At 39.4% G+C, this 22,591-nt stretch overlaps 3 protein-coding genes across 5 annotated transcripts in view; 1 reads left to right on the forward strand and 2 right to left on the reverse strand.

The window, feature by feature from the left end:
• On the reverse strand, positions 1–5,330 carry snap29 (synaptosome associated protein 29). 2 transcript variants are annotated; one of them, XM_044195102.1, is made up of 7 exons: positions 5,218–5,330; positions 5,012–5,124; positions 4,072–4,308; positions 2,644–2,837; positions 1,868–1,953; positions 1,682–1,786; positions 1–1,266 (listed from the first exon to the last, which is right to left on the reverse strand). In XM_044195102.1, exons 3-7 carry the CDS (start codon positions 4,306–4,308, stop codon positions 1,106–1,108), a joined length of 783 nt encoding a protein of 260 aa, XP_044051037.1. In that variant the 5' UTR covers positions 5,012–5,124; positions 5,218–5,330; the 3' UTR covers positions 1–1,105. The 2 variants fall into 2 exon arrangements, with proteins under 2 accessions (XP_044051037.1, XP_044051038.1); XM_044195103.1 differs by lacking the exon at positions 5,218–5,330 and having other exon boundaries at positions 5,012–5,143.
• The window catches only part of pi4kab (phosphatidylinositol 4-kinase, catalytic, alpha b), a 27,839-nt gene continuing 10,554 nt past the window's right edge, over positions 5,307–22,591 (forward strand). Inside the window, exons 1-33 of one of the 2 annotated variants that reach the window (XM_044195099.1) lie at positions 5,307–5,495; positions 6,515–6,631; positions 7,216–7,309; positions 7,700–7,788; positions 7,882–7,954; positions 8,050–8,312; positions 8,521–8,587; positions 9,085–9,233; positions 9,341–9,406; positions 9,524–9,620; positions 9,751–9,942; positions 10,063–10,163; positions 10,433–10,562; positions 11,787–11,916; positions 12,025–12,120; positions 12,230–12,413; positions 13,052–13,155; positions 13,485–13,653; positions 13,745–13,795; positions 17,880–17,988; positions 18,620–18,756; positions 18,866–18,999; positions 19,102–19,184; positions 19,274–19,344; positions 19,479–19,603; positions 19,704–19,785; positions 19,971–20,054; positions 20,388–20,477; positions 20,782–20,901; positions 21,825–21,839; positions 21,988–22,080; positions 22,171–22,327; positions 22,437–22,564. In XM_044195099.1, the coding sequence (XP_044051034.1) occupies positions 5,397–5,495; positions 6,515–6,631; positions 7,216–7,309; positions 7,700–7,788; positions 7,882–7,954; positions 8,050–8,312; positions 8,521–8,587; positions 9,085–9,233; positions 9,341–9,406; positions 9,524–9,620; positions 9,751–9,942; positions 10,063–10,163; positions 10,433–10,562; positions 11,787–11,916; positions 12,025–12,120; positions 12,230–12,413; positions 13,052–13,155; positions 13,485–13,653; positions 13,745–13,795; positions 17,880–17,988; positions 18,620–18,756; positions 18,866–18,999; positions 19,102–19,184; positions 19,274–19,344; positions 19,479–19,603; positions 19,704–19,785; positions 19,971–20,054; positions 20,388–20,477; positions 20,782–20,901; positions 21,825–21,839; positions 21,988–22,080; positions 22,171–22,327; positions 22,437–22,564 (3,699 nt within the window). In that variant the 5' untranslated portion in view covers positions 5,307–5,396. The remainder of the gene's footprint in view (positions 5,496–6,514; positions 6,632–7,215; positions 7,310–7,699; positions 7,789–7,881; positions 7,955–8,049; positions 8,313–8,520; positions 8,588–9,084; positions 9,234–9,340; positions 9,407–9,523; positions 9,621–9,750; positions 9,943–10,062; positions 10,164–10,432; positions 10,563–11,786; positions 11,917–12,024; positions 12,121–12,229; positions 12,414–13,051; positions 13,156–13,484; positions 13,654–13,744; positions 13,796–17,879; positions 17,989–18,619; positions 18,757–18,865; positions 19,000–19,101; positions 19,185–19,273; positions 19,345–19,478; positions 19,604–19,703; positions 19,786–19,970; positions 20,055–20,387; positions 20,478–20,781; positions 20,902–21,824; positions 21,840–21,987; positions 22,081–22,170; positions 22,328–22,436; positions 22,565–22,591) is intronic. The other variant, XM_044195100.1, reaches the window with a different exon arrangement.
• serpind1 (serpin peptidase inhibitor, clade D (heparin cofactor), member 1) lies at positions 14,378–17,543 on the reverse strand. The gene is made up of 7 exons (XM_044195101.1): positions 17,447–17,543; positions 16,995–17,262; positions 16,031–16,674; positions 15,710–15,858; positions 15,447–15,571; positions 15,144–15,288; positions 14,378–14,997 (listed from the first exon to the last, which is right to left on the reverse strand). The coding sequence occupies exons 2-7, from the start codon at positions 17,252–17,254 to the stop codon at positions 14,806–14,808; spliced, it is 1,515 nt and encodes a 504-aa protein (XP_044051036.1). The 5' UTR covers positions 17,255–17,262; positions 17,447–17,543; the 3' UTR covers positions 14,378–14,805.

Genomic DNA, 22,591 nt, shown 5'->3' on the forward strand with positions numbered 1-22,591 from the left:
TCCTCTTGTAAATGTTTTTATTAGGTATGTGGTTTTGATATACATGGCAAACATGAAACCTTGTGACTGTCACTCCTCATTTATTTTCTTATGTTTGACTGTTTTATTGAATAACCTTCTGTTTTAATTGAACTTAAAAGTGGTTCATCTACTCATAAATGTATCCTAGGGAAGATATACATATGATTATGGTAATTGGAATATTCCTTCTGTTTATATATTCACAGCTAGCTTGTTCATATTATTTATGCTATACAATAATTCACTCAATCACATTCTGTCACATTCAATGCAATAATTATCAATATAAACTGTTGATATAAAGCTTGGGAAAACACTGAAGAACATGAACATACTTCAAACTAATATTTCAGAGAATCAAACAAAGTATCACATGTGAGATGTACCAGTGGAGACAGAATCATGGCACAGAAGCAAAAGCTAGTCTAAGGTACATACAAATTATATGTAAGTGCCTTGAGCTGGACATTCAAAGTGTTTTTGTACATATGTGAAGGCAGCTTCAGGAATTAGAGTTAGCACAGATTAATGAATCATACACACAAACCATTCCAGTTTTAGACAGATGCCATGTTCTTGCCCACTTACTGCATTATTAATTCATTAAAAATACTCTTCCTCATTTGTCAAACCACTCATCTGTTTTGCCTGAACGATGAGCGAACTAGTAGCCGATTGTACATCTTTGATGATCGAGAAAAACTGATCAACCTGTAATCACCCAAACCAATGCAAATTCAACGGACTACATTCAGATCGAAGTGTAGTGGAGCTTGATGGAGAAAACAGATTTTCCCTGGACAGAGACAGTCCCTTACGTCTAATACACACATGGAATCAAGTCTTCCCTTCAAAGCACACAAATCAGTTAAGTGGCAGGAGGAATTTCTACACAAACTTGGATTTATGGTTACCTTTCCGTCATTCAAGGAGAAAATAATATGGATAAAAATGTGTTCACTTGCTTATCTGCCAAAGCTACATAAAAAAACAGTTTATTCAACAAAGGCCAGGATGGAGAGCCAAGTGAGAGGATGACCTGCTGCTGTCTTTTGTCTCTGTAAGGTGAGTCCAAGTGTTTGTTTTATTTGAGGTTTTTAAGCTGTTGGTTTGTGTTGTGGATCTTGAGATCCATCTTGTCCACTTTATTCAGCAGAGAATCAAGGGAGTCGTCCTGGCTGTCAATCTCAGACTGGAGACCAAGTCCAAGGTTCTTCAGTCTGCCCAAACCAACACACATCTCATCTAGGAAATTCACAAAGGACATCTGACATTACTTCAACTGTAGATTAGCAGATAATACTTGAAGGGATTTGGTTAGGTTTTATTTTTTACATTATAACACATAACATTTTACACCTAACTCAGAATATACAGTACACTGCTATTTTAGACTCAAGGTTATACATTTCAAAGAATAAAACATTTCATTGTAGAGGTGTTTTGATTTAAAGTAAATTACATATATTTTGTTATATAGAATTACAAAAACTGGAATTATAATACCTAGCAAAATTAATAGAATTATCATTTAAAAATTACCAAAAGCTTTGATGTCATCTCCTTGTGTCTTTCTTGTGACTGCATTGTATAAAACTGTATTGTACTGTATGATAATCAAGTAGAAATACAAGAGAATTAAAACAGAAATGGTTTTTACCTAAGTTTTTGTCGAGGGTCTGGTGAGCCTCCCTGAGGTGGCTGTTCTGAGGGTATCCATTCTGTCTAGATGAGCTGTCATCTATTGATGCAGAAGCTCCAAATCCTGGAACATTGAAATGAGAAATGGAGGCAGCCAGTTTGTGGTATGGTTATGCCATACTGAGGTTCTTGTGCAAACTCCTACCTCCTGTATCCAACTTTCTTAGGTTGGGGTGGCTGGCTTGGTACTTATCTTCATGTTCTCTGCTGCTGGACAAGGCATTCTGTAATCTGAGGAAGTCAGATAAGCATTGTTCAACCATTTAGTGAAGTACAGTCAATGACAAGAAGCTGGAAATGGAAAAGGCACAAATTTTATGGTAGCATTATTTAAACACTAATTCTGAGTCATCTTTATAATGGCTTTGTTGTAAAATATGATCTCCAACTTGGCTCCAGAAATCTCAAATACATAGACGTTATCTGTGTCAACAGTGTAATTACTCTCACTGCCAGAAGGTGGAGACAAACGTTTCGCACTCCAGCTTTAAATTATTTTACCTATTTATATTGTGATATATAAGTCAATAAACTAACATTTTTAGTTTAAAGCTGGGAAAGAGAATATTTTGATTTAGTAGAGGTGGGTGATAGCGTCTCTTCTTCAAAAACTCTTTAAAATCTTTGTGGCTGTAATGGTCAAACAGGCTATTAGTATAATATCTATACATCTCCCAACTCTATTTGAATCTGGTTTAAACCACATTAATACATTACATATTTCAAAAGATCAAAATGATAAGAAATACATTTAAATGCTTTCCCAACACATTCTTGGAGGTGCATTGTCTTTGTGGTTTAAGAATGCATAATATAACCAAATATAATACAGACAATATACAGAAATTGATACATAACAAATAAGAAATGTACATAAACATTACATTTTGTCCAGCTTGGAATTTGTCTCATATTAAGTACCTGTCACTGGCCTGGTAGGCCTTTGGCTGCTCAGGTGGTGGCTTTGTCTCTGGCTTGCCCTTGAAGTAATTGACAAGGCCGCCCCACACACTCTTGATACCATTTATGTGCTTCTGGCTGGTCTTCAGGTCCTGATCCATGTTGTCCAACATCTTGTCTGTCCTCTTCAGAACCTCACCCTGTCGGATCAGCTCCTACACAGACAGAAACAGAAAGAAAGAAAGAAAGAAAGAAAGAAAGAAAGAAAGAAAGAAAGAAAGAGAACGAGAGAGAGAACGAGAGAGAGAACGAGAGAGAGAACGAGAGAGAGAGAGAATTCTCCAAATCGGTGTAGGGGGTATTTATGACATAATTAAGTCAATGTATGTCAGTAATAAATGTGGAGTAAAAATTGGCAACAAAACAACAGATCTCTTCACTCAAGAGAGAGGCGTCTTTCAGGGCATCAGCTTGTCTCCAACTCTATTTAACATCTACATTAATCACCTAGTAGTACTGTTGGAGCAATCTGGAACCCCTGGCCTAACCCTTAACAATAAGAAAGTTAAATAGCTGCTCTATGCTAATGACCTGGTGATGCAGTCACCTGAAAAAACAAGGACTACAGCAGCACCTGGACCTCCTGGAGCAGTACTGTCAGAACTGTAAACTAACTAAACAAATCCAAAATAATGATCCTCCAAAAGAAGCCCAGAATCAAGAAAACAAATATCAATTCAAATTAGAAAACACCCATCTAGATCACACTCTATATTATGATTACCTGGGGCTCAAAATCAGTGCCTCGGGTAGTACGCAGAGCATTGTATGCAATTATAAGAATCAAGGTTAAGTACGGTTACAACTGAGAATTTTTAGCAGGCTTTAAATCTCACAGACAACAATCAGAGAGAGCGAGGATTGAATGTGTGAACACTTCTCAATTGTGCTGTGTTACAGTAATGTTACTTTAAATAAAAAAAACTATATCAAAACAATTTCTATTCTTGAACAAATTATATAATTTAAGCAATTTCAATGACCCATGTCTATTTATGACTATTTTCAAAAACTTTCAAGGCCTTGATTATCCCCCCCTCAAATTCACAAACTTTCAAGGATTTCAAGGACCCATGGGAACCCTGATATTAAACATCCAAAGAAAAACACCAGCCAATGCATGCAGGGCAGAATTAGGCCGTAACCAGATGATGTTATATACTGTATTTTATTTATGATGTGTTATTGCTAATATTACTGTTTTTGTGTATTGTCCAAATATTTGGTCAATTTGTACTTTGGCAAAATTGTTGAGAGAGAGAGAGAGAGAGAGAGAGAGAGAGAGAGGGAGAATGAGAGAAACTACAAGAATTTTTTTGTTGATTGTCACCCTCTCAGAGACAAGGAAATTCTTTGTGTGCCAGGGTAAAGCTGATTAGTTTGACATACCTCTGCAGTTTCCACACCCATCTTCTCTGATTCATAGATGAGGCTGAGGGAACGGTAACTGCTGTCCACAGCAGACTGACCTGTACGCATTACTTCCTGCTGGAGGTACCTCTGCCTCCTCTCTGCTTCACTCATCCCACTGTCACTGGGGTCGTTATCGAACCCCCTACTTTTAGGCTTAAAATCTTCCTCATTGTCATCATCTGCAAACGGGTTGTGAGATTTAGGGTAGGCCATCTGTGGAACAGACACACAGTATTTTGACAAAATAATCTTAACTCAAGGTCTACTAGCCTTTTCCAGAGCTTTCAACTGTATCTCTTGATCTTCATCTTTGTCAAGCTACTATTTCTGAGGTCAAGAATGATCTTTCACACTCAACAGTGAGTTTTGTTTCAGTGAACAGCTGGACAGAGGGGATTTTGACATTTTTTGAAATGGGAACAAAATCTTATTGGAACAAAATAAAACTATTAGGATAACTAAAGGATTATGTGAGGATTAGCTCACGTGATGATTTGACAAATGGTATCCCAACTTTGAGAGAAATTAACTAACTCTGGCTTTAGATTGTTCGCTTCAACTAACGCTAGCTACGTTACAACTTCCACACAATAAAACGCGTTTTGAGCAATTGAGAAAGTCTGTCAAAACGTTTCACACTCAGAGTCTGCTAAAACAACTGCTGGATTATATTAACGGAAAGTAATTAGCTAACATTATTGCTTCAATAGTTTAGAGTGATAAAGCTAGCTAAGGGGTGTTGGCTAGCTAGTCAACCGCAAGCTAGCTAATTTACGAGGATTGAAAGCTAACTATATAACCAAATAACCACACCCATAAGGCAAGACAAAACGGCGCTGTGCCAACATTTGCGTTTTCTTCTCGTATATTTATCTAACCGCAAATATCATAGGTATGATCATCTTAACAGACAAACCTTTGACCGTCGGAACTGTAAACGTTGTTGTTGCTTTATCAGCTGACTGTTAGCAACAGACCACTTCCTATCACGTTCTGTGACGTTGCCGCGTGCTGTCCCAACGGCTAATCCTGCGCAACAAAAACGCACAGGATTATACTGAAGTTACTTGTTAAAGCAAAGCAAATAAATATGATAATAGACGCCAGAGTGTCTTGTTTTACCCGTCACTTTAGTTAGTATTGGTATGCTCAAATCCAATGCCACAAATGTAACTGCAAGCTATAATTAGAATTGTCCCTGCTGAGCTGCCGTACTGCGGCTTTGCCAGCGCCAGCTGCAGCTGTTTGCCAGTTTCCTCTCTTTGCTGAGCTCGTTTGATGTAGCTAGGTTAGGGGTAAACATGTCTGTAATGGGAGGTGGTACGAGAGGGTTTTATTTCAACACAGTCCTGTCGCTGGCCCGCTCTTTAGCCACCCACCGTCCTGCACCGGTCGAAAAGGTGAGGAAGAAGACAACTTTGACAAAGACAAATTTGTATTATTTAGCTAACGTTAGTAACGTAACAGGGTTGTTCGGGGTGTAGCTCCGCTTCCGCACAGACGGTGGCTGCTTTTGATCACTGATGTGACAGCCAAGCTAACATTTGATAGGTGTGTGCGGGTCTGTCGTTATGAATCACTGGAGCGGGGTCTTCTCGGCAGTGTTTTCCCTGTAATAGAAGAGGAGAGCAATGCAGAAGAAAGTGGCGTCGCTGCTTGTGTGGTGCCTGTTACTGCATCATAGAGTCAGAGTGGTCAGGCTTGATCAGCACTGCAGTCAAACAGGTTTACTCACTGAAGAGCGAGGGAGATGAGAAAGGTTCACAGTGTGCTCTGTTAAACATAATGGACAGTTACTAACCTGTTGCGAGGATGACTAGGTCTAAATTCTACGAGTTTTTTGGCCAATACAGGAAGATCAGTGAGTTTGGATAAAGAGTTGCGTTGGGCAAAGCAATATTTAGAATAGGTGGAATAAAATAAAATAAACAGGAACATATCGAGGCAATCATCAATACACTTTCACTGACTATTGACATTTTATGGAGTAAATGGGTTATGTTTGTTTGTATGGTACAGTTTCTGTGTTTTTTTAGTGGGAATGACCAGTTTTGAGTTATAGTGAGATGATTGTCTTGCACCATTACCATACCATTGTTATAGTGGACAGCATACAGTAAACTTTATTGATTCCCAGTAGGGAAATAGATAGGTAAGGTAGGAACAGAATACAGACAACAAAAAATCTAAGTTAAAAAGGTATGTAACCCTAGACCAGTGTGCATAAATGTATGTGCAAAACCAATAGTGCAGTTTCCTGATATTACTCGTATGACTCTAGCAAAGATCAAAACTCAATATTAGAACATGCAATAACTCTCAAACAGGCCTTTTAATTCAACACTAGACAATTCAATTTTGAATTGTTATGTTTTCTAATGCTGTAACTACATACAGACAATTCTTTGTGCTCTTTCAGGTCCAGAAGCTACAATGTATGTGTCCAGTGGAAGTCCGCGGTGTGTTCACTCTAGATGTGCGTCGCCGAGATGCTGTTATTGCGCTGGCTGTGTTTCTGGTGGAATCTGGCTTACAGGTGGGTGGTGGTCAGTAAAAAGTCGGGCTGGTGAGCCTTTTTATCACAGTGGATGCATTTCATCATCACTTTAGACATTAGATCTTTAGGCTGTCCTAGCAGTTAATGGGTAATATGGTGGATCCAAATATTACACAATTTACAGAGTTTATTACATAGAGAAGCAGTAGCATGATATATTTAGAAATGATTAGTATTATTATATTAGTACTAGTAGTCAGCGTTCGCCACCAGCCTCTCACAGGACTCCACATATATCACCATGATAAGCTTATTCTCATAATCTGATTAAGCTGGCGATCAGACATGCAGCTGGCCATGTAAGCCTATAACCTCATCACACTGAGACACTGTGTGGAAAGCTTCCCAGCCATCTGATTATGTAGAGATGGTAGCTTCACTTTTCAGTGTTGAAGCAATGTTTGATATATATATATTTTTTTTACCCAGATTTGATTCTGTGTCGGAATTAACAATACCTCATATTTTTGATTTATCAGTGCTTGTTAGGCAAACAAAAGTTCTGCTCTGTGCCAACAAGTGCAGTTGTTTGTGGTGTGTAATGATTTTCTTTACTCTGGCAGCACAAAGACATACTTGTTTCCTACTTGCTGAGCCTATTGAGAGGACTACCACGGGTCCAATGGATCGAAGAGAGCTCAGGAAAGAAAGGAAAGGGTAAGAACAATCCTCTTATAGTGGCGCGTTTTACAATGGCCTCTATTTACTTGCTGTAACAGTGCACTGTAATATTTGTAGTCATTCTTATTCATTTTCCATACTATCTCAAGACATATTGAGATAGTATTGATATCCATACATAAATGCCATGAGACACCAGTTTGCACTTATTAAGAGAAAAATTGTTTTGGCCAGATATGACAATGGAACAACTTACTGTGAACTACAGTTTGTGAGTTCCACTAGTTAATCCTCTCTTGTACAGTATTTACTGTTTGATTGCCTTTTCATTTTTTATATAACATGCCTGACATTCTTTTTCATGCTGCACTCATATGTGGCATTTAACTGTATGTATTTGTGTTTTTGTCATTTTCTGCTCTTCAGAATTTCTCCCGGTTGCAGAAAACTTCAGCTTCTGTCTAGTGACTCTTTTGGCAGATGTGGCTCAGAGGGACCCAGACTCCCGACAAGAGGTCATCTTAAAAAGTGGTGATAATATATAATTCTTAAGTTAGGGTGCGTTGCAGTTAAGTGCTAAGTTGTTGTTTCTGCTGTTTCCCCTCCAGATCTTGAACACTATAATGGAGGTCATGCAGGCATTCCAGGACATGTGCCAAACACCTGATAATCATGACAAAGGTATACACACACACACACACACACACACACACACACAAGCAACAAAGTGCATAAAAGTCCTTCAAAAAGCTTCATAGATGCTCTCTTGCCTCCAGTCTACCTGTGCAGGTATATTGTCCCCAGCCTGCTCGGCATGACTCGAGCATTTGGCCGCTACAGCAACACAGATGAAGCCCTTTTGTCCAAGTTGTTCCCCAAAGATTCGCCCCAGGCCCGCTGCGTGACAGAGGAAACAGAGGGAGTACGACGCAGGTCCTTCAATGACTTTCGTTCTATCCTGCCCTCCTCACTGCTTACAGTGTGCCAGAGTGACACTCTGCGCAGATGCACCGGGACCAACCTGGATTCCTCTGCACAGGTGTGTGTATGTTGTGATAGAGCGGGTTGGATTCAAGACATGTTTTGTGTGTTCAGGACATTTAGAGGTGACTGCAGAGTTAGAATATTCTCCCATGCTTTGTGAATTTATTTTACTAACAAGTGAAAGAGTGAGAGAGTCATTTTTTATGACTTTTTTATGTTTGATTAGTGGTAAAAGAAATGTTCTGTAATGTGCTGTCTCATAGGTCTGTACAGATCCAGGAGGCCACTCACCCTGCTCCCCTACAACCCCAGGCCCACATTACTTTGAAGGTAAAACTCAAGAAACACAAGCTGCTTTGATTAAATTTGTGTTTGCCAATGTAAACCAGGATTCTATCAACTCATCCTATCTTATCATTGTCAGCCATCAGCATTATGTAACAACTAGGTACTTGCATATTGCTTCTCTGCACATGTATGTATCCTGAGTGAATGATATTTATTGGGGTACTCTACGGACATATTGAACATACTGTAATAATACAGTAATGCATATAGTAAAATAATTTTAAATTGGGGGAAGCTTTTGTTGCTAGGAAACACATACTGCACATCCAGTGTTTATCCCACTGCCTTAAAATCATCTTTCTCTACAGTTTGAATGGGAACTGGTCTTGTCTTTATGTAGATGCTCAGTTATGGCATGACTGGTGCGTGGTGCTAAGGCCTGTGTGTGCTTTATGTGATATGACAATTAAAATCTTTTGTATACCCAAACAAACAATACTGCCAACTCCATATAATAGAACTGGTCTCCTTCATTTCAGGTGCCTACCTCCCAGACAGCAGCTCGGTAGATCCTGACTACTATTTCTCTACAGTCAGCTCCAGTTTCTCAATGTCTCCTCTCTTCTTGGGAGCAGGAGATGACGAGGTGGAGGTGCCTGTTGATCTGCTCCGACAGCTCCTTAGCATGGTACACTAGCCTATTACCTGTTTACCAAGATACTGCCTCTGTTGTCACCCATCCTGTATACGTATATTGCATCTTTACTAGTGGTTGTGTGTATTGTCGATTTACAGGTGAAGAAGTTTGTTTCCGACTCTTTTTTGAAAACTCTGGACACTACTATGACAGAGGTTATAGAGGTAACTATAGAACCACTCTCTGTACAAAAAAACGTGAATGATAAATTCAAAGTTAAAATGATGCCATTATCAGTTAACTAATCTTCTCTGTCATTGTCTTTTCTGTTTGTTGTTAAGTCTAATCCTGGAATCAACCTCTGTTACAAAACCTTCAGTGACCCTCTCTATGTGTGTGTGTTCAAAATGCTGCGGGACACACTATATTACATGAAAGGTAAAGCATTATTAATAGCTTATTTATAATCCTTTAAAGCCACACAGTCCTGCGATTGCCATTGTTGTATTTTGTAGTCCATTAAATAGACTACTTTGTCAAATTTTCATACTCTCTTCATCTTTCTCAGCCTTGCAGCCGGCATTTGCACGGGAAGTGCATGACTTTGTACTGGAACAGTTTAGCAGCAGTCAGTCAGAGTTGCAACGGATACTTCATGAAACGGGGGGGTTGCTGGGGGAACTGAGCCCCCTCAAGCTTCGTTGCCAAGCCAACGCTGCCTGTGTGGATCTCATGGTGTGGGCCGTCAAAGATGAGCAAGGTAATCAATTGTAGCATAGGGTGAGCGAAGCATTGTGTTCAGATATCATAAGCAGAAGGATACTTAATGTGGTCATTTGTTCTGGTTGCATCACTTTTCCTACCTGGTGTCTTTTTTCAGGAGCTGAGAATTTGTGCACCAAACTGTCAGAGAAGCTGCAGTCGAAAACCTCTAGTAAAGTCATCATTGCTCACATGCCCCTGCTCATCTGTTGCCTACAGGTATAATACTACAAGGTAGAAAGAGCACTAAGATATTTGCTCAGATAGAAGTGAAATGTTACACAAGGCACTAGATCATGGGATTTTGTCTAGAAAATTACTTGACTAAGTAAGTGATAATCAGGTATCCTGGTCATTCAGGGTGCTAAAACACACACTTGTCAGGTTTTGAAGCTGACCCAGACCTGTGTTGCATGTCATGAATTACTATTATTTATTGGGTATTCATTTTTTTTTATTAATTTTCTCTGACTGTCTCCCTGTTTCAGGGCCTGGGTCGTCTGTGTGAGAGGTTTCCAGTAGTTGCTCACTCTGCCACAACCTCTCTCAGGGATTTCCTGGTGGTTCCTTCCCCTGTTCTTATAAAACTTTACAAGTATCACAGCCAGTACAATACAGGTACAGATATGTATTTATTAATTTTATTTGTAAGGGGCTATGTACAATATTAAACATAAATGTTACCATTTGGTATATTGTACCAGAGTTAGCTTAAAACTAATTTTCATCTGCAGTCCCTTGGCAAGTCACAATTAAAACATATTCACAGTGACAGAACACCACTAAAGTAGACAAACAAGACAAGACACAATAGAAAGTTACACACAGTAGTACATCAAACACACACACACTATGTCAGCAACAAGTGTATGTTAAATTAAAAGCAAGGATATCTGTATACAAGGCAAAACCAATAAAATGCAGAGTCAGTGGTTACAGAGTTGAGTAGCTTTTAGCAGGCTTTTCAATATATAATACCAATACTTTATTATACTAATTACTTTGCATCCACCACTGGACTGAGACTCAAAACTCCCTTATTTATCAGCATCCATGATTTTGTTGTAAAAAAAAAAACACTAACTAAAACTAAAGCGCATAATAAGGCTATTGCTCTTAAGGGTATTTTGCAAATAAATGTGGTTCTAATTTGATTTGAAGGCTGCTGTAAGTCCTTACAGAAACAGTGTTCACAATTGTGGACCCTGATTGATGGCAGTATCTGTTCCTATAACTCAAGTGAAAACCAAGTTGAGGTATACCTGTAAATCCTGATTGAAAGCAGAGTGAAACTCACAGGAGTCTGAAACTGGCTATACAATGGCTGAAGTCTTGAATTGTAATATTTAACCATTTAAACAAAAACAAAATGTAACATTTTCCTAAAAAATTTAATTTGTCTACAATACATCCAGTAGAACTTTCTTCTCCCAAATATAGCACAAATGATCAGAGCCAAAAGTAAATGGGACACGAGTGCTGTGGCTGATGATACAGTGACAAATATACATCAGTAACAGTGTCATTGGTCATTGTCACATTCGGCTCTCATCCACTATTGATCTGAACAGTGTGTTCATTGATGACCTGCTACAAATACAGACAATTGGAAATGCAATTCAGGTTACTGATGTGTCTGTGTTGTTCTCCACAGTGTAGTGCTTTTTCATAGATTAGCTGCTAATTTAACATGCTCTTTAGATTTGGCACCACAATCAGCCCTTTTCTTTTCTGTGCAGGATTATATTCTGTACAATGTTTTAAATTGTAATAGATATAAAATGGCTTGTCTTTGTGTTGATGTTTCTGTCTTTGTGCTGTTATCACTTTTTTTTTTTTAAGGCACAGGAGAAATTAGGATAAATGTGACTAATGAGCACTCTCAGTCCACCTTCAGCGTCCTGTCAAACAGGAAAGACCAGCCGTCCATGTACGAGCAGCTCAGAGACATTTCCATTGACAACATATGCAGGTCAGACACAAACACCTGGCACAGCTGTGAGTACAAAATACTATTTTTATGTTGTTGTTTTTTAAAACTTTCGTTGTTCATTTGTGTGTTGTGTTTCTTATCTCTCAGATGTCTGAAAGCTGGTCTGACCATGGACAATGTGATAGTGGAGGCCTTTCTGGCCAGTCTGTCCAACCGTCTATACATTTCACAGGAGAATGACAAGTGAGCAACGTTTCTGGTTGGGAAAAAAGTTACATCGTGCTTTGAATGTTTTCAAGCCCTTGACACTGATGATTAGCTACTCTAAAAATAAAACTTGTCTTTCTGCCAGGGATGCCCATCTGATCCCAGATCACACCATTCGAGCACTGGGCCACATTGCAGTGGCTCTGAGAGACACTCCTAAAGTCATGGAGCACATCCTACAAATCCTTCAACAGAAGTTCTGCCAGCCTCCGTCACAGCTGGATGTACTCATCATCGACCAGCTTGGCTGCATGGTCATTACAGGAAATGTGAGTTCAAAGATATAATGATAACAAATTTTTAGAGCATCTTGCCTCCATTATTTGATACATTTATGATTGAAAAGAGATATTAGGAAAGTACATAACCACCAGGGGATCATTCAAAAGTGTAAAGCATTGGTATAGTTGGAGAGGGTATGCAGATTTATTTGATACTAACTGTGTTATATTAGACTGAAATTTGTATTACTGTTGCTTAAATAGAAGCAATGTAACTCTTCTTTTCTTAAGCCAGAGGGAGGGGCTGACACGCTGTAATTACCTGCTGGCTGCTGTTTACTTGCTCAGTACAGTGTGCATAAAGAATAGGTTCCAGTATTCTAGTCAACACCCCCATTGGAGTGTAATGGGGTGTTATTGGCAGCCAGCGTATCCAGAATGCAGTAGACTACAATTAACAAAGGACTAGAAAAAGATCTGACCTTATACAGCAGATACAGATCACTTACAAAATGCCCTCCTCTGTCCTGACACAGATCTTACACATTAGCTAACTACTTATGTAATAAGTAGTAAGTAAGAAGAAGATTAGAAGATTATTCAAAAGATTTCAAATTTTATCTTGAGTTTAACTGAGTTTAATTGGTGCCTTTGCAGTCTTACTTCTGTCTGTCTCTGTCTTGTAGCAATACATCTATCAGGAGGTGTGGAACCTATTCCAGCAGATCAGTGTGAAGGCCAGTTCGGTGGTCTACTCAGCTACCAAAGACTACAGAGATCAAGGCTACAGGTCAGCATCTGCTCTTACCCTGTTCACAGAATTACCAGTTGCACCAGGGGGCTGTTGTTGTGTACAGTAGAAGCAGGAAATGCAGTCGGGAGAACGTTTTATAATTGTTGCTCTTTGCTCACTGCTGCTAAGTGGTCAGCAGTAGTAGGCAATAATAGTAATGCACATTCCTCTGATTTGTGTTACATTGGTATATTCTGTTATATTTGATAAATTGAAGTAGAAAAATAAGTATGTATATCTTGTTGGTCTTGTTTACATTTATTTCTACTTTGAGTATAACTGTGTTTAACTGTTCCTTCCATCTATGCTGTCTTTTCCCCCCCAAGGCACTGCTCTCTGGCAGTGATAAATGCTCTGGCCAACATTGCAGCCAACCTGCAGGGGGAGCAACTCGTGGATGAACTGATGGTGAACCTTTTAGAACTATTTGTCCAACTGGGCCTGGAAGGAAAGAGAGCCAGTGAGAGGGCCTCAGACAAGGGACCTGCACTGAAGGTAGTGCTTAAATGTGTGAACATCTAAACACAAACAGAAAATTGATAACAGCATTGTTGGTAAATTGTTAATGGCTCTTTATCTCCCGTAGGCATCGGGTAGTGCTGGAAATCTTGGAGTCCTCATTCCAGTTATTGCTGTGGTGAGTATGTGATGTCTGTACAAACATCTGCCCCTTTGGAGACAATTCCGATTCCAAATTTAAGACAAGAATTTGTGTTAGAATACCCAAATAGAGCACAGTTAAATGATCTACATGAGTATTTGAGTGCTTCAGATGAATCCAAGTGGTTAGTTAGCATTTAACTCTATCAACAAATATTTACCCTGTTAGCTGCAGTACAAACATCTGTGTCACCAGTTCACTGCTGAATGTTGTTACAATCATACAACATTCAGCAGTGAATGAATTATTAGTAATCACTATTACTAAAACTAGTATCTATCTATCTATCTATCTATCTATCTATCTATCTATCTATCTATCTATCTATCTATCTATCTATCTATCTATCTATCTATCTATCTATCTATCTATCTATCTAAAATGTTTTTATGGATGTATTTTATGTTTGAAGTAATCACGTAATAATTATAATATTGTATTATAATTATTTCATTATAATTAATAAGATAAGAAAAAATAAGAACTTTTTTTAATTAAAGCCCTCATAAAATAATAATGTTACAATTTTAAGCTTTTTTCAAAGAAAGTCTTGTCTAGTAGTGTTATGTATTATTTTATTATCCCCTTTCTTGTGTTTCCATAGTCTTTCTGCAATTATTACAGTTTGACATTAGGGTAATGACAGTTACATAATGTCATTTTTTAGCACATTTCTCCACTAGCCTCATTGCATAAGATAAAACATTAACAGACAGATAACAAGCTTTCAATGAGTCGTTCCGACAGACTCACAACACTTTGAGAAATATGAAGGAGAAGTTTAAATGTTCATTAAGAGACTACATACACATAAAGACTCATTACTTGATGTTACATTTACATATTTTTACTAATAGAAGTAACTGCCTATTAAAAAAATAACACTCCTGCTATTAAAACCAGGGAATGTCTTAGTTGGAAGTTCTAACCAAACATGGAATTTGTAGGGAATAGTTTAGCTGTTTAGAAGGGCTTTTTGGTCAACTTTAAGTCTGTGAAGGATTGACCACCCGGCCCATGAACACAAGGCAGTCTGTGCGGTGCTCGTAGATAAGGAAGAGGAAGGGCTGGTCCACAGTGAAGCGGATCTGAGAGGAGAGGGGCATGAAGCCCACCTGGGTCAGAGCAGCAGCCTCTGTCCCCTCTTCATTCACAGTGATGGTTCCCTGGTGCTTCAGCTGGGGAGGGAGATCAGAGGGCTTCCATTATTTTGAAATAGTTTGTAGGGATTATTGATTGCAGCAGATAAGGTGTCCAAGTAACTAAATGACCAACAAACTTATATTTTGTTTTGTAAAATCATGACTTATTTAGTCTTACTCACCCAGTTCATGGCAACCTTTTCAGAGGTCATTCCAGAGAAATCTCCACTCTCCTGGAACAAGTCAGTGAGGCCCATCTCCTTCAAATTTTCAATCAAGTCATAGTTTTGCTCCAGTTTAAACCGAGGTATCACCACCTCCCGAGTCCTGAAGGGAGACATAGAAAAGTTTCCTCTTGGTATAGCTTTTAAATCTCCACTAGGACTAAACATTTTCAGCATTTCAATTCATTAACTATAATTGAAAAAGTTTATTGAATATTATTTCTCAGCTATTCATTAGTTTGTTGGGAGAATGCTGCTGACCTATTTGTCATGTTTCTGAGCCACTTGTTGACAACGGTGGGAGAGATCTCCTGCTCCAAAGTCCTCATGCCAGTGATCTTCCTAGGCAAGGCAATGAGCATGCTGATGTTTCCTGTGTATGGGAGCTGAAAATAAGAAAGCTTACATTATTATTATGCAGCTCAGTTGACTTGTTTATGTATCAGTATGTGTGTTTGTCGTTGAAAAACCTGCCACTCTTCAGAAGCCAAGTTAAAATTTCTATTGTGGGTGAGGCCACCCACCTGTAGGATGTCACACTCTAGTTCGTGGTCGGCAGCAGCCAGATAGTTCCCCTTGTTGGTCATCATTGGCACGCGCACATTTGTCTTTTCAGTAACTCTGAAGTTGCGATAGTGAGTCATTTCTTTGGGGAATTTCTGTTCCCATGTACCTATTTATACAAAAAAATAAGGTCAAAGAGTCATATGTTTACGTTGTGATTCAACTAACCAAACAAAGCAGACAGGTGTGCCCTAATTTTCCTTCCCTAAGTTCTGCAACATTGAAATCATTCGCATCATCTGAAACTAGGTGGAGGACAATGTGTCTCTACTTTCACTCACCTTTGAAGTACAGGTAGTTGAGCAGCATCAGCACCATATTTGGGTCCACACTCTTGAGTGGTTCCTTGATCAGCCCTTTAGTCAGCTTCAGGATGCGACTGTTGGCCTTGTCTAGAAAGGCAGGGTCCCTGAAGTCCACTGACTGCGGCTCTGCAAAATAATAAGCCTTTGTCTGTGCACGGAAAGCATCTTTCACTGAGACATCCTTCTTTACGTAGACATCGTTTACAGAGCGTAGTGTATAACCAAAGTTCCTCCTGAAGAGCCTGTGTGTCAGCTTCCTGAAGAGCTTATGCACTGTTGTGTTGTCATAGTGGTGGCTAGCATTGACAAACTCAGCGAATCCCAGAGCTTTGTAGATCTGATCATGGGTTCCAGGTCCTGCCCCTAAAGACATCATCCCCATAGCGATGGAGATCCCAGCAGGTGCTAGCAGGATGTTGTCACTCTGGTTGACATGGTTACGAAGACTTCGATAGAGCTTGAAACTGAAATGGGCATTAACTATGTTGAGGCGTTGAAGGCGAGACCGACCATGGAACAGCCGTAGGAGTCTGGCACGGCGAATCTTTGGGTCGGAGGGTTCGGCAAAGATGTCAATGTCTGGGGCTGGTGTGGCAATCTCATCTATCTCATCCCCTTCACTGAAAAACATCATAAACCCATCATCCAGCCATTGAAAAGAGGAATCACTCTTAATTTATTTTGGTATTTTGTTCCAAAAGACTCAAAAGAACATTCCATTATACAGATTTACACCTTCATACATATTCCCAGCAATGAATAGGGAAAATCAAGTATAAAACTTGACTTGGCACCAAGTTAATGATAAGAGTTAACTCTGTTAGGCCTATCATATGCAAGTCCTCTCTTTTACTTTATTACTTCATTACTTACTCAACTTCTTTTCTCAGCTTTTTATTTTTGATATAATCCACCAGAAGTAACAACAGTTAATACTCACATGTAGTCGTCACTGCCCGCAGCCAGGATCTTATCAAAATCAATGTAATCTTCATCCTCAAAGCCATCAAAAACTAGGTCATTAGTGACAGTGTTTTCTTTGTGGAACTCCAAGGGGATGGCCTCTATATCCACTGTGTCCCCTTCAAAGCCTCTGGGGTCTGGCTGAGGGTCAGTAAAATGAGAGCTGAGGTCTTTGATCCCAGCCAGGGATGGACTCACCAGCAGGCAGGCCACAGAGATGACAGTGATGACCCACATCCTAAAGGCTGAGGCAGAGGGAATGGGCATTTAGTATGGCGTTATTAATAATCTGATCAACATATAGTAGATTTGATTGAATTACGTTGTAATCAATCTGTAGGAATAAAATCATGTCTTCACTGGCTAAAAATACAAAAGATTTTATGTAAAATTCCCTTAATAGCAGTCTCAGTCTGTAGCATGTCTTACCTTTACTGTGTGCTGGCGGGATATGCTGTGTTGCTTCTGCTTGTAGGACTAAGAGCAAAGAATTGAATACAAAACTGAACTTTGATGTGGGCTCCTCCTGAACAAATAGACCAGATCAAACAGACCAAAAAGTGCTGTGACTGACTAAAATCTTTAACTCTTCACAATTCAGCTTATCTGTTAAGAAAGTTTAATATTAATTAACTATTAAAAGGCTAGTAGTTTGGTAAGAGATATTTTGCAGTTGTTTGTTTATATTATTTGTATGTCTTTATTTTATTCAGTGTGCAGCATATCCAAATTTTTTTTTAGCTATTTGTATTTGAAGGAATTTCCATTTTACCATTCCTTTCCTTTCCCTCACAACAAAATGTGATAATTTGTGTAATGCAACATTAATCCCTTTTCCTGTGTCCATTTTTCAAACTCACAGTTGACCAGGCGGCTTCCACCAATCAAAGAGGCCAAGCCCCGTCTCCAGAAGCTGTTCAGGGACTTCTGGCTGTACTCTGTGGTCATGGGTTTTGCTGTGGAAGGATCAGGTGAGTAAGGGATGAACTGATTTCAGTATGCTACATGTTTAGTAGAAAGTAGAAGAAACTTCTGCCCTATATCACATAAAATGAGTGGGAGCTGATATTTAAAGGTACACTCCCTGATTTTGTTTTAGCGGCCAATAGCTTCCCCAAACCACAAAATCTCTTCCCCGTTCAATGTTGACGTTTTGCAACTTAGCTGTGACCTGTGTGGAGTTTCAAAACATCAAGGTGCCCACTGCCTTCATTTGTAAGTCATAGATCCTATTTTCTCAGACTTGTTTGTCCAGGCTATTACAAGAAGAATTATAAGAAGTTGTTGTGATAATGTGGTGAATTTACTTATTACTTTATTTACTTTAAGTAATTATGAAGATTTATGTCACACCAAATAGGGAAATAGAAATATTTTATCTCTGTGAAAAAAGGGTTCATTAAGTAAGATAAAGACAGATGTTTGGCTTTTTATGTCATCAGTATCAACCTAAATATAACCAAAAACATACTTGTGGTGGAGTGGTTGTTCTCAGGTCTAAATAATGAATTCAAATTAGAGATATTAGCATACCAACATCAGTGTCAGTCATTGCAGTCCAGTGGCTCCCTTCATTTCTAGATATATATTTTGTCCCTTCAGGGCTTTGGCCAGAGGAGTGGTATGAAGGTGTGTGTGAGATTGCCACCAAGTCTCCTCTTCTCACCTTTCCCAGTGGAGAACCTCTTCGCTCTGAACTGCAATACAACTCTGCCCTGAAAAACGATACAGTCACACCGGTACAGTGTTCACAATGTAGCCTTTTTTTCTTGCAGTAAGGTAGTTAAAATACTTTAGAAAACAAAAGCACCTGGACTAATCTTTAAATTGTCCATTTCTGTCCTCCAGGCCGAGTTGAGCGAGTTGCGGGCAACCATCAGCAATCTCCTCGACCCACCTCCTGAAGGATCTGCCCTCATTAACAAGCTAGACTTTGCTATGTCCACGTACCTGCTCTCGGTGTACAGACTAGAATACATGAGGTCATCTCCATTACACTTTACATTGTTCATTTTTTGTATATTGTGAGGTCAGATTATGAAACATTGTAAACAATATCTTTCTTTCTTCTTGCACTCTTTCAGGATGCTGCGATCCAATGATCCGGACAGGTTCCAGGTCATGTTTCGATATTTTGAAGACAAAGCCATCCAAAAAGACAAATCTGGTGAGGGCTTTACACCTTTTCCCCTCTGGCCATTCTTTTCCTCATGCTGTGTAATTCAGTTTCTCAAATTCCCTTTTTTATCTTTACAGGCATGATGCAGTGTATTATTTGTGTTGGCGATAAGGTGTTTGATGTCTTCCTCCAGATGATGGCTGAGAAGGTAGGTAGCATGGTTTCCTCTAAAATTTGGGGTGATAGCAAACAATTTCAAAAGACTTAGATGTCTTGTTGACCGTATGTTTTATTCTTCAGTGTCAGTGAATAACAATCAAAGTATATTTCTCATGTTTTTAGCCCAAGACCAAAGAGCATGAGGAGGAATTGGAGCGACATGCCCAATTCTTGTTGGTCAACTTCAACCACACCCACAAGAGGATCCGCAGAGTGGCAGACAAATACCTCTCTGGTTTGGCTGAGACGTGAGTGTTAATGATCCGAGAACCTTGTCTGCCTGCATTTTTTCCCCATCATGTTATAAACAGTATGAATCCTGTTTCTCATGTGTTTTACCTCTACCAGATTCCCCCATCTGCTTTGGAGCGGTCGTGTGTTGAAGACCATGTTGGACATCTTGCAGACACTCTCTCTGTCACTAAGTGCTGTACGTATATCAGTGGAGGGCTGGTGTGAACAACACAGTGCCAGGTTGTTGGTTTGAATCCCTATAATGAACAAGAACATCTAGGGGTGGGAAATGAAGTTGTGTGGAATATTCTCTTTTGGTGCAGTGTTTAGATAGTAAACTATCAGTTTCACTTACAGCAAATATCTTCTCTGTTTATTTAGGACATCCACAAGGATCAACCATACTATGACATTCCAGACACCCCCTACAGGATCACTGTTCCTGATACATATGAGGCCCGAGAGGTGAGTTTGGACTGTTATTACACTTATGAGCACTAGAGGGCAGCACAGTATTGGTTTTAAAGATAGTGGCCTCTTTCTTGTCTTGGTTCTTCTTTTTGGATTGTTTCATGTTCATTAGTTAAATTATCCTTTGTGATGGGTTTTCATGTGATGTTGTTATATGACATGATTTGTTGGACTAACTAAGCCCCTTACATTCAGTATGTACCAGTAGAAATCTCTAAGGAAGAGTCTGCCTGATCTCAACATTTTGTGTAGGGATACATTTTATTGAAATTGATTGTCTTACGGCCTTTCTGTATATCATATCCTCGTTTCCACATCTCCTTGTAGAGCATAGTGAAGGACTTTGCTGCTCGTTGTGGTGAGATCCTGAAAGAGGCAATGAAATGGGCCCCTTCAGTCACAAAGTCCCACCTACAGGTGAGTTTCTTTACCTTTATGTTTCCTCAGAGTGAAGATCTCTTCTTTGACATCAGAAAGATCAACAGAACTGAGGAGTAGAGAAGGGAGGGTTAACACACACTCAATTAAAGGGGCAAATTTAATTGTCCTTTTAATTAAGAAAAAAATAACAAAAGTGGCTGTACTGAAAGCAAGTCTAAGAAAAGTCATCATTGTATATTTTGACTATAGAGCATATTTGTCATTGTTGTTCCATTACTGCTTCTCTTTTTCCCCTTTTTGTCCATTTCTATATCTTACCTGTATGTTGTGTCTTGTGAAGGAGTACTTGAATAAGCATCAGAACTGGGTCTCAGGACTATCCCAGCATACTGGCCTGGCCATGGCCACAGAGAGCATACTGCACTTCGCAGGCTACAACAGACAGAGTACTACACTCGGCGTGAGTTACACACACTTGCTATCATCCCTGCATGTTTGCACACAAACCCTTTCCCCAGATTAGGACGGGTTGAATTTCGACAAAATTGCACCTCCCAAATTAGGTGAGGTCTTAATCTGAGCTACCTGTCACATTTTTGGTGTATTTAAAGACTGCAGAACAAGTGTCAGGCTCTCCCCTTAACAATACTGTATTGTTCGAAACATTGTTTAGATATACATCATCAAAAACCACAACAACACATGCACAGTATCTGCTTTTTCAGTCCTACCAAAGATTTTTGTAAGGGCAGTAACCATTTTTTTTTTTTTTTGAGCATTGAGGGTGCCTTAGGAAGTGACGAATGCCTTGTCACTTACTGAGCACTTTTGTAACATCCTTGGAACATACTGCAAACTTTAAATATTTGGTATCTGACTGTTGGCCTTACAGGCTTGTTGATTTGATGCTTGTTAACATTTGTCCAACATTAATGTCTTTGTAGTTAACAAATGTGCCATTTAGTTGCTTTGTCAAAGCCTTTGCAGTTTGAGCATCTTGTATCCTTTGTGCACATATGTGTTTTATTATGTTATATTCTGTATGTATTCTATAGCTCTATAAACACTGGGAATTTAGTTGTTTACAACACTCTGTCCATGTGTGCATGCTTATTAGTCTGTGTGATATTATTTTGCTTGCTATACATTTCCTAAGTGTTCTTGGGCTTGCATTCTGCTATATCTGTCTTTTCATTTGCTTCATTTGTTGTATTTTGTCTTTATTAAACTGCACCGAACTACCTACCTGGTTGCTTGGCTGGTTTACGGATTTGCTGGTTGCCTGGTTACTTACCTGCAATGGACGGGTGGGTTGGTTGGCTGGTTGCCCATTTGGCTAACTGGTTATGCTGGTGTTGTCCTCCACCATGTGGCCAACCATAGGCTGCTTTCCCTCAGGTTGGTCTGAACACTAAATACAGAGAGACAGGGCTCAGGCATGATACCTTCAGTATATGCAGAAGTGTTACAGTACAGCTACGTATCTTACTTTCCTAGCTTGTGACTGTGTGGCCCTAAGTGGCTCCTAAACTGTATTGTTGATTAGACCACCCAGCTGACGGAGAGACCAGCATGTGTGAAGAAGGACTACTCCAACTTCATGGCATCACTCAACCTGCGCAACCGCTACACAGGAGAGGTAAAGTGTTAATATTAAAAAGAAGATGTGATTTTCCTACATTTTCTACATACAGTATGATTCATACCTGTCTGGTTATGTGCTGTCTAGGTGGCTGGTATGATCCAGTTCTCAGAGGCGACTCACAGCCAGTCAGACCTCAACAAACTGATGATCCATCAAATGACCAGTGCTCTGGACAGAAAAGACCCAGAGGCCTTCACCCAGGTCATGTTCAAGATGGCCGCCCTGCTTATCACTACAAAAAGTGAGGAGCTCTGCAGCATTTCATTTTATATTTAATGTCTTTCAGCAATAGTGCTAGTTGTTTATTTTTATAATCCAGTTATGGTAATGTTCTATATTTTATCTTTCAGACTGCGATCCTCAGCTCCTGCACCATCTGTGTTGGTCTCCTCTGAAGATGTTTACAGAACATGGCATGGAAACTGCTATCGCCTGCTGGGAATGGCTCCTGGCTGCACACAACGGGGTGGAAGTACCAGTATGTATATTTATAACTTTTTATGAA

Source organism: Siniperca chuatsi, linkage group LG5, assembly GCF_020085105.1.
Source record: "Siniperca chuatsi isolate FFG_IHB_CAS linkage group LG5, ASM2008510v1, whole genome shotgun sequence".
Taxonomy (NCBI): Eukaryota; Metazoa; Chordata; class Actinopteri; order Centrarchiformes; family Sinipercidae; genus Siniperca; species Siniperca chuatsi.

Bases quoted from the DNA above. Each gene is read 5' to 3' on its own strand.
- snap29 (XM_044195102.1), bottom strand. From the start codon at position 4,308: ATGGCCTACCCTAAATCTCACAACCCGTTTGCAGATGATGACAATGAG. The intron at 2,838-4,071 runs GTATGTCAAACT...CTGTCTGTGTAG, and splicing joins TGGGTGTGGAAACTGCAGAG to GAGCTGATCCGACAGGGTGA. The intron at 1,787-1,867 runs GTAGGAGTTTGC...TCAATGTTCCAG, and splicing joins AAGAAAGTTGGATACAGGAG to GATTTGGAGCTTCTGCATCA.
- serpind1 (XM_044195101.1), bottom strand. From the start codon at position 17,254: ATGTGGGTCATCACTGTCATCTCTGTGGCCTGCCTGCTGGTGAGTCCA. The intron at 15,289-15,446 runs GTCAGCAGCATT...GTCTCCCTTCAG, and splicing joins CTCAGAAACATGACAAATAG to GACTCGGGAGGTGGTGATAC. The intron at 14,998-15,143 runs GTGAGTAAGACT...CTCCCTCCCCAG, and splicing joins AAAAGGTTGCCATGAACTGG to CTGAAGCACCAGGGAACCAT.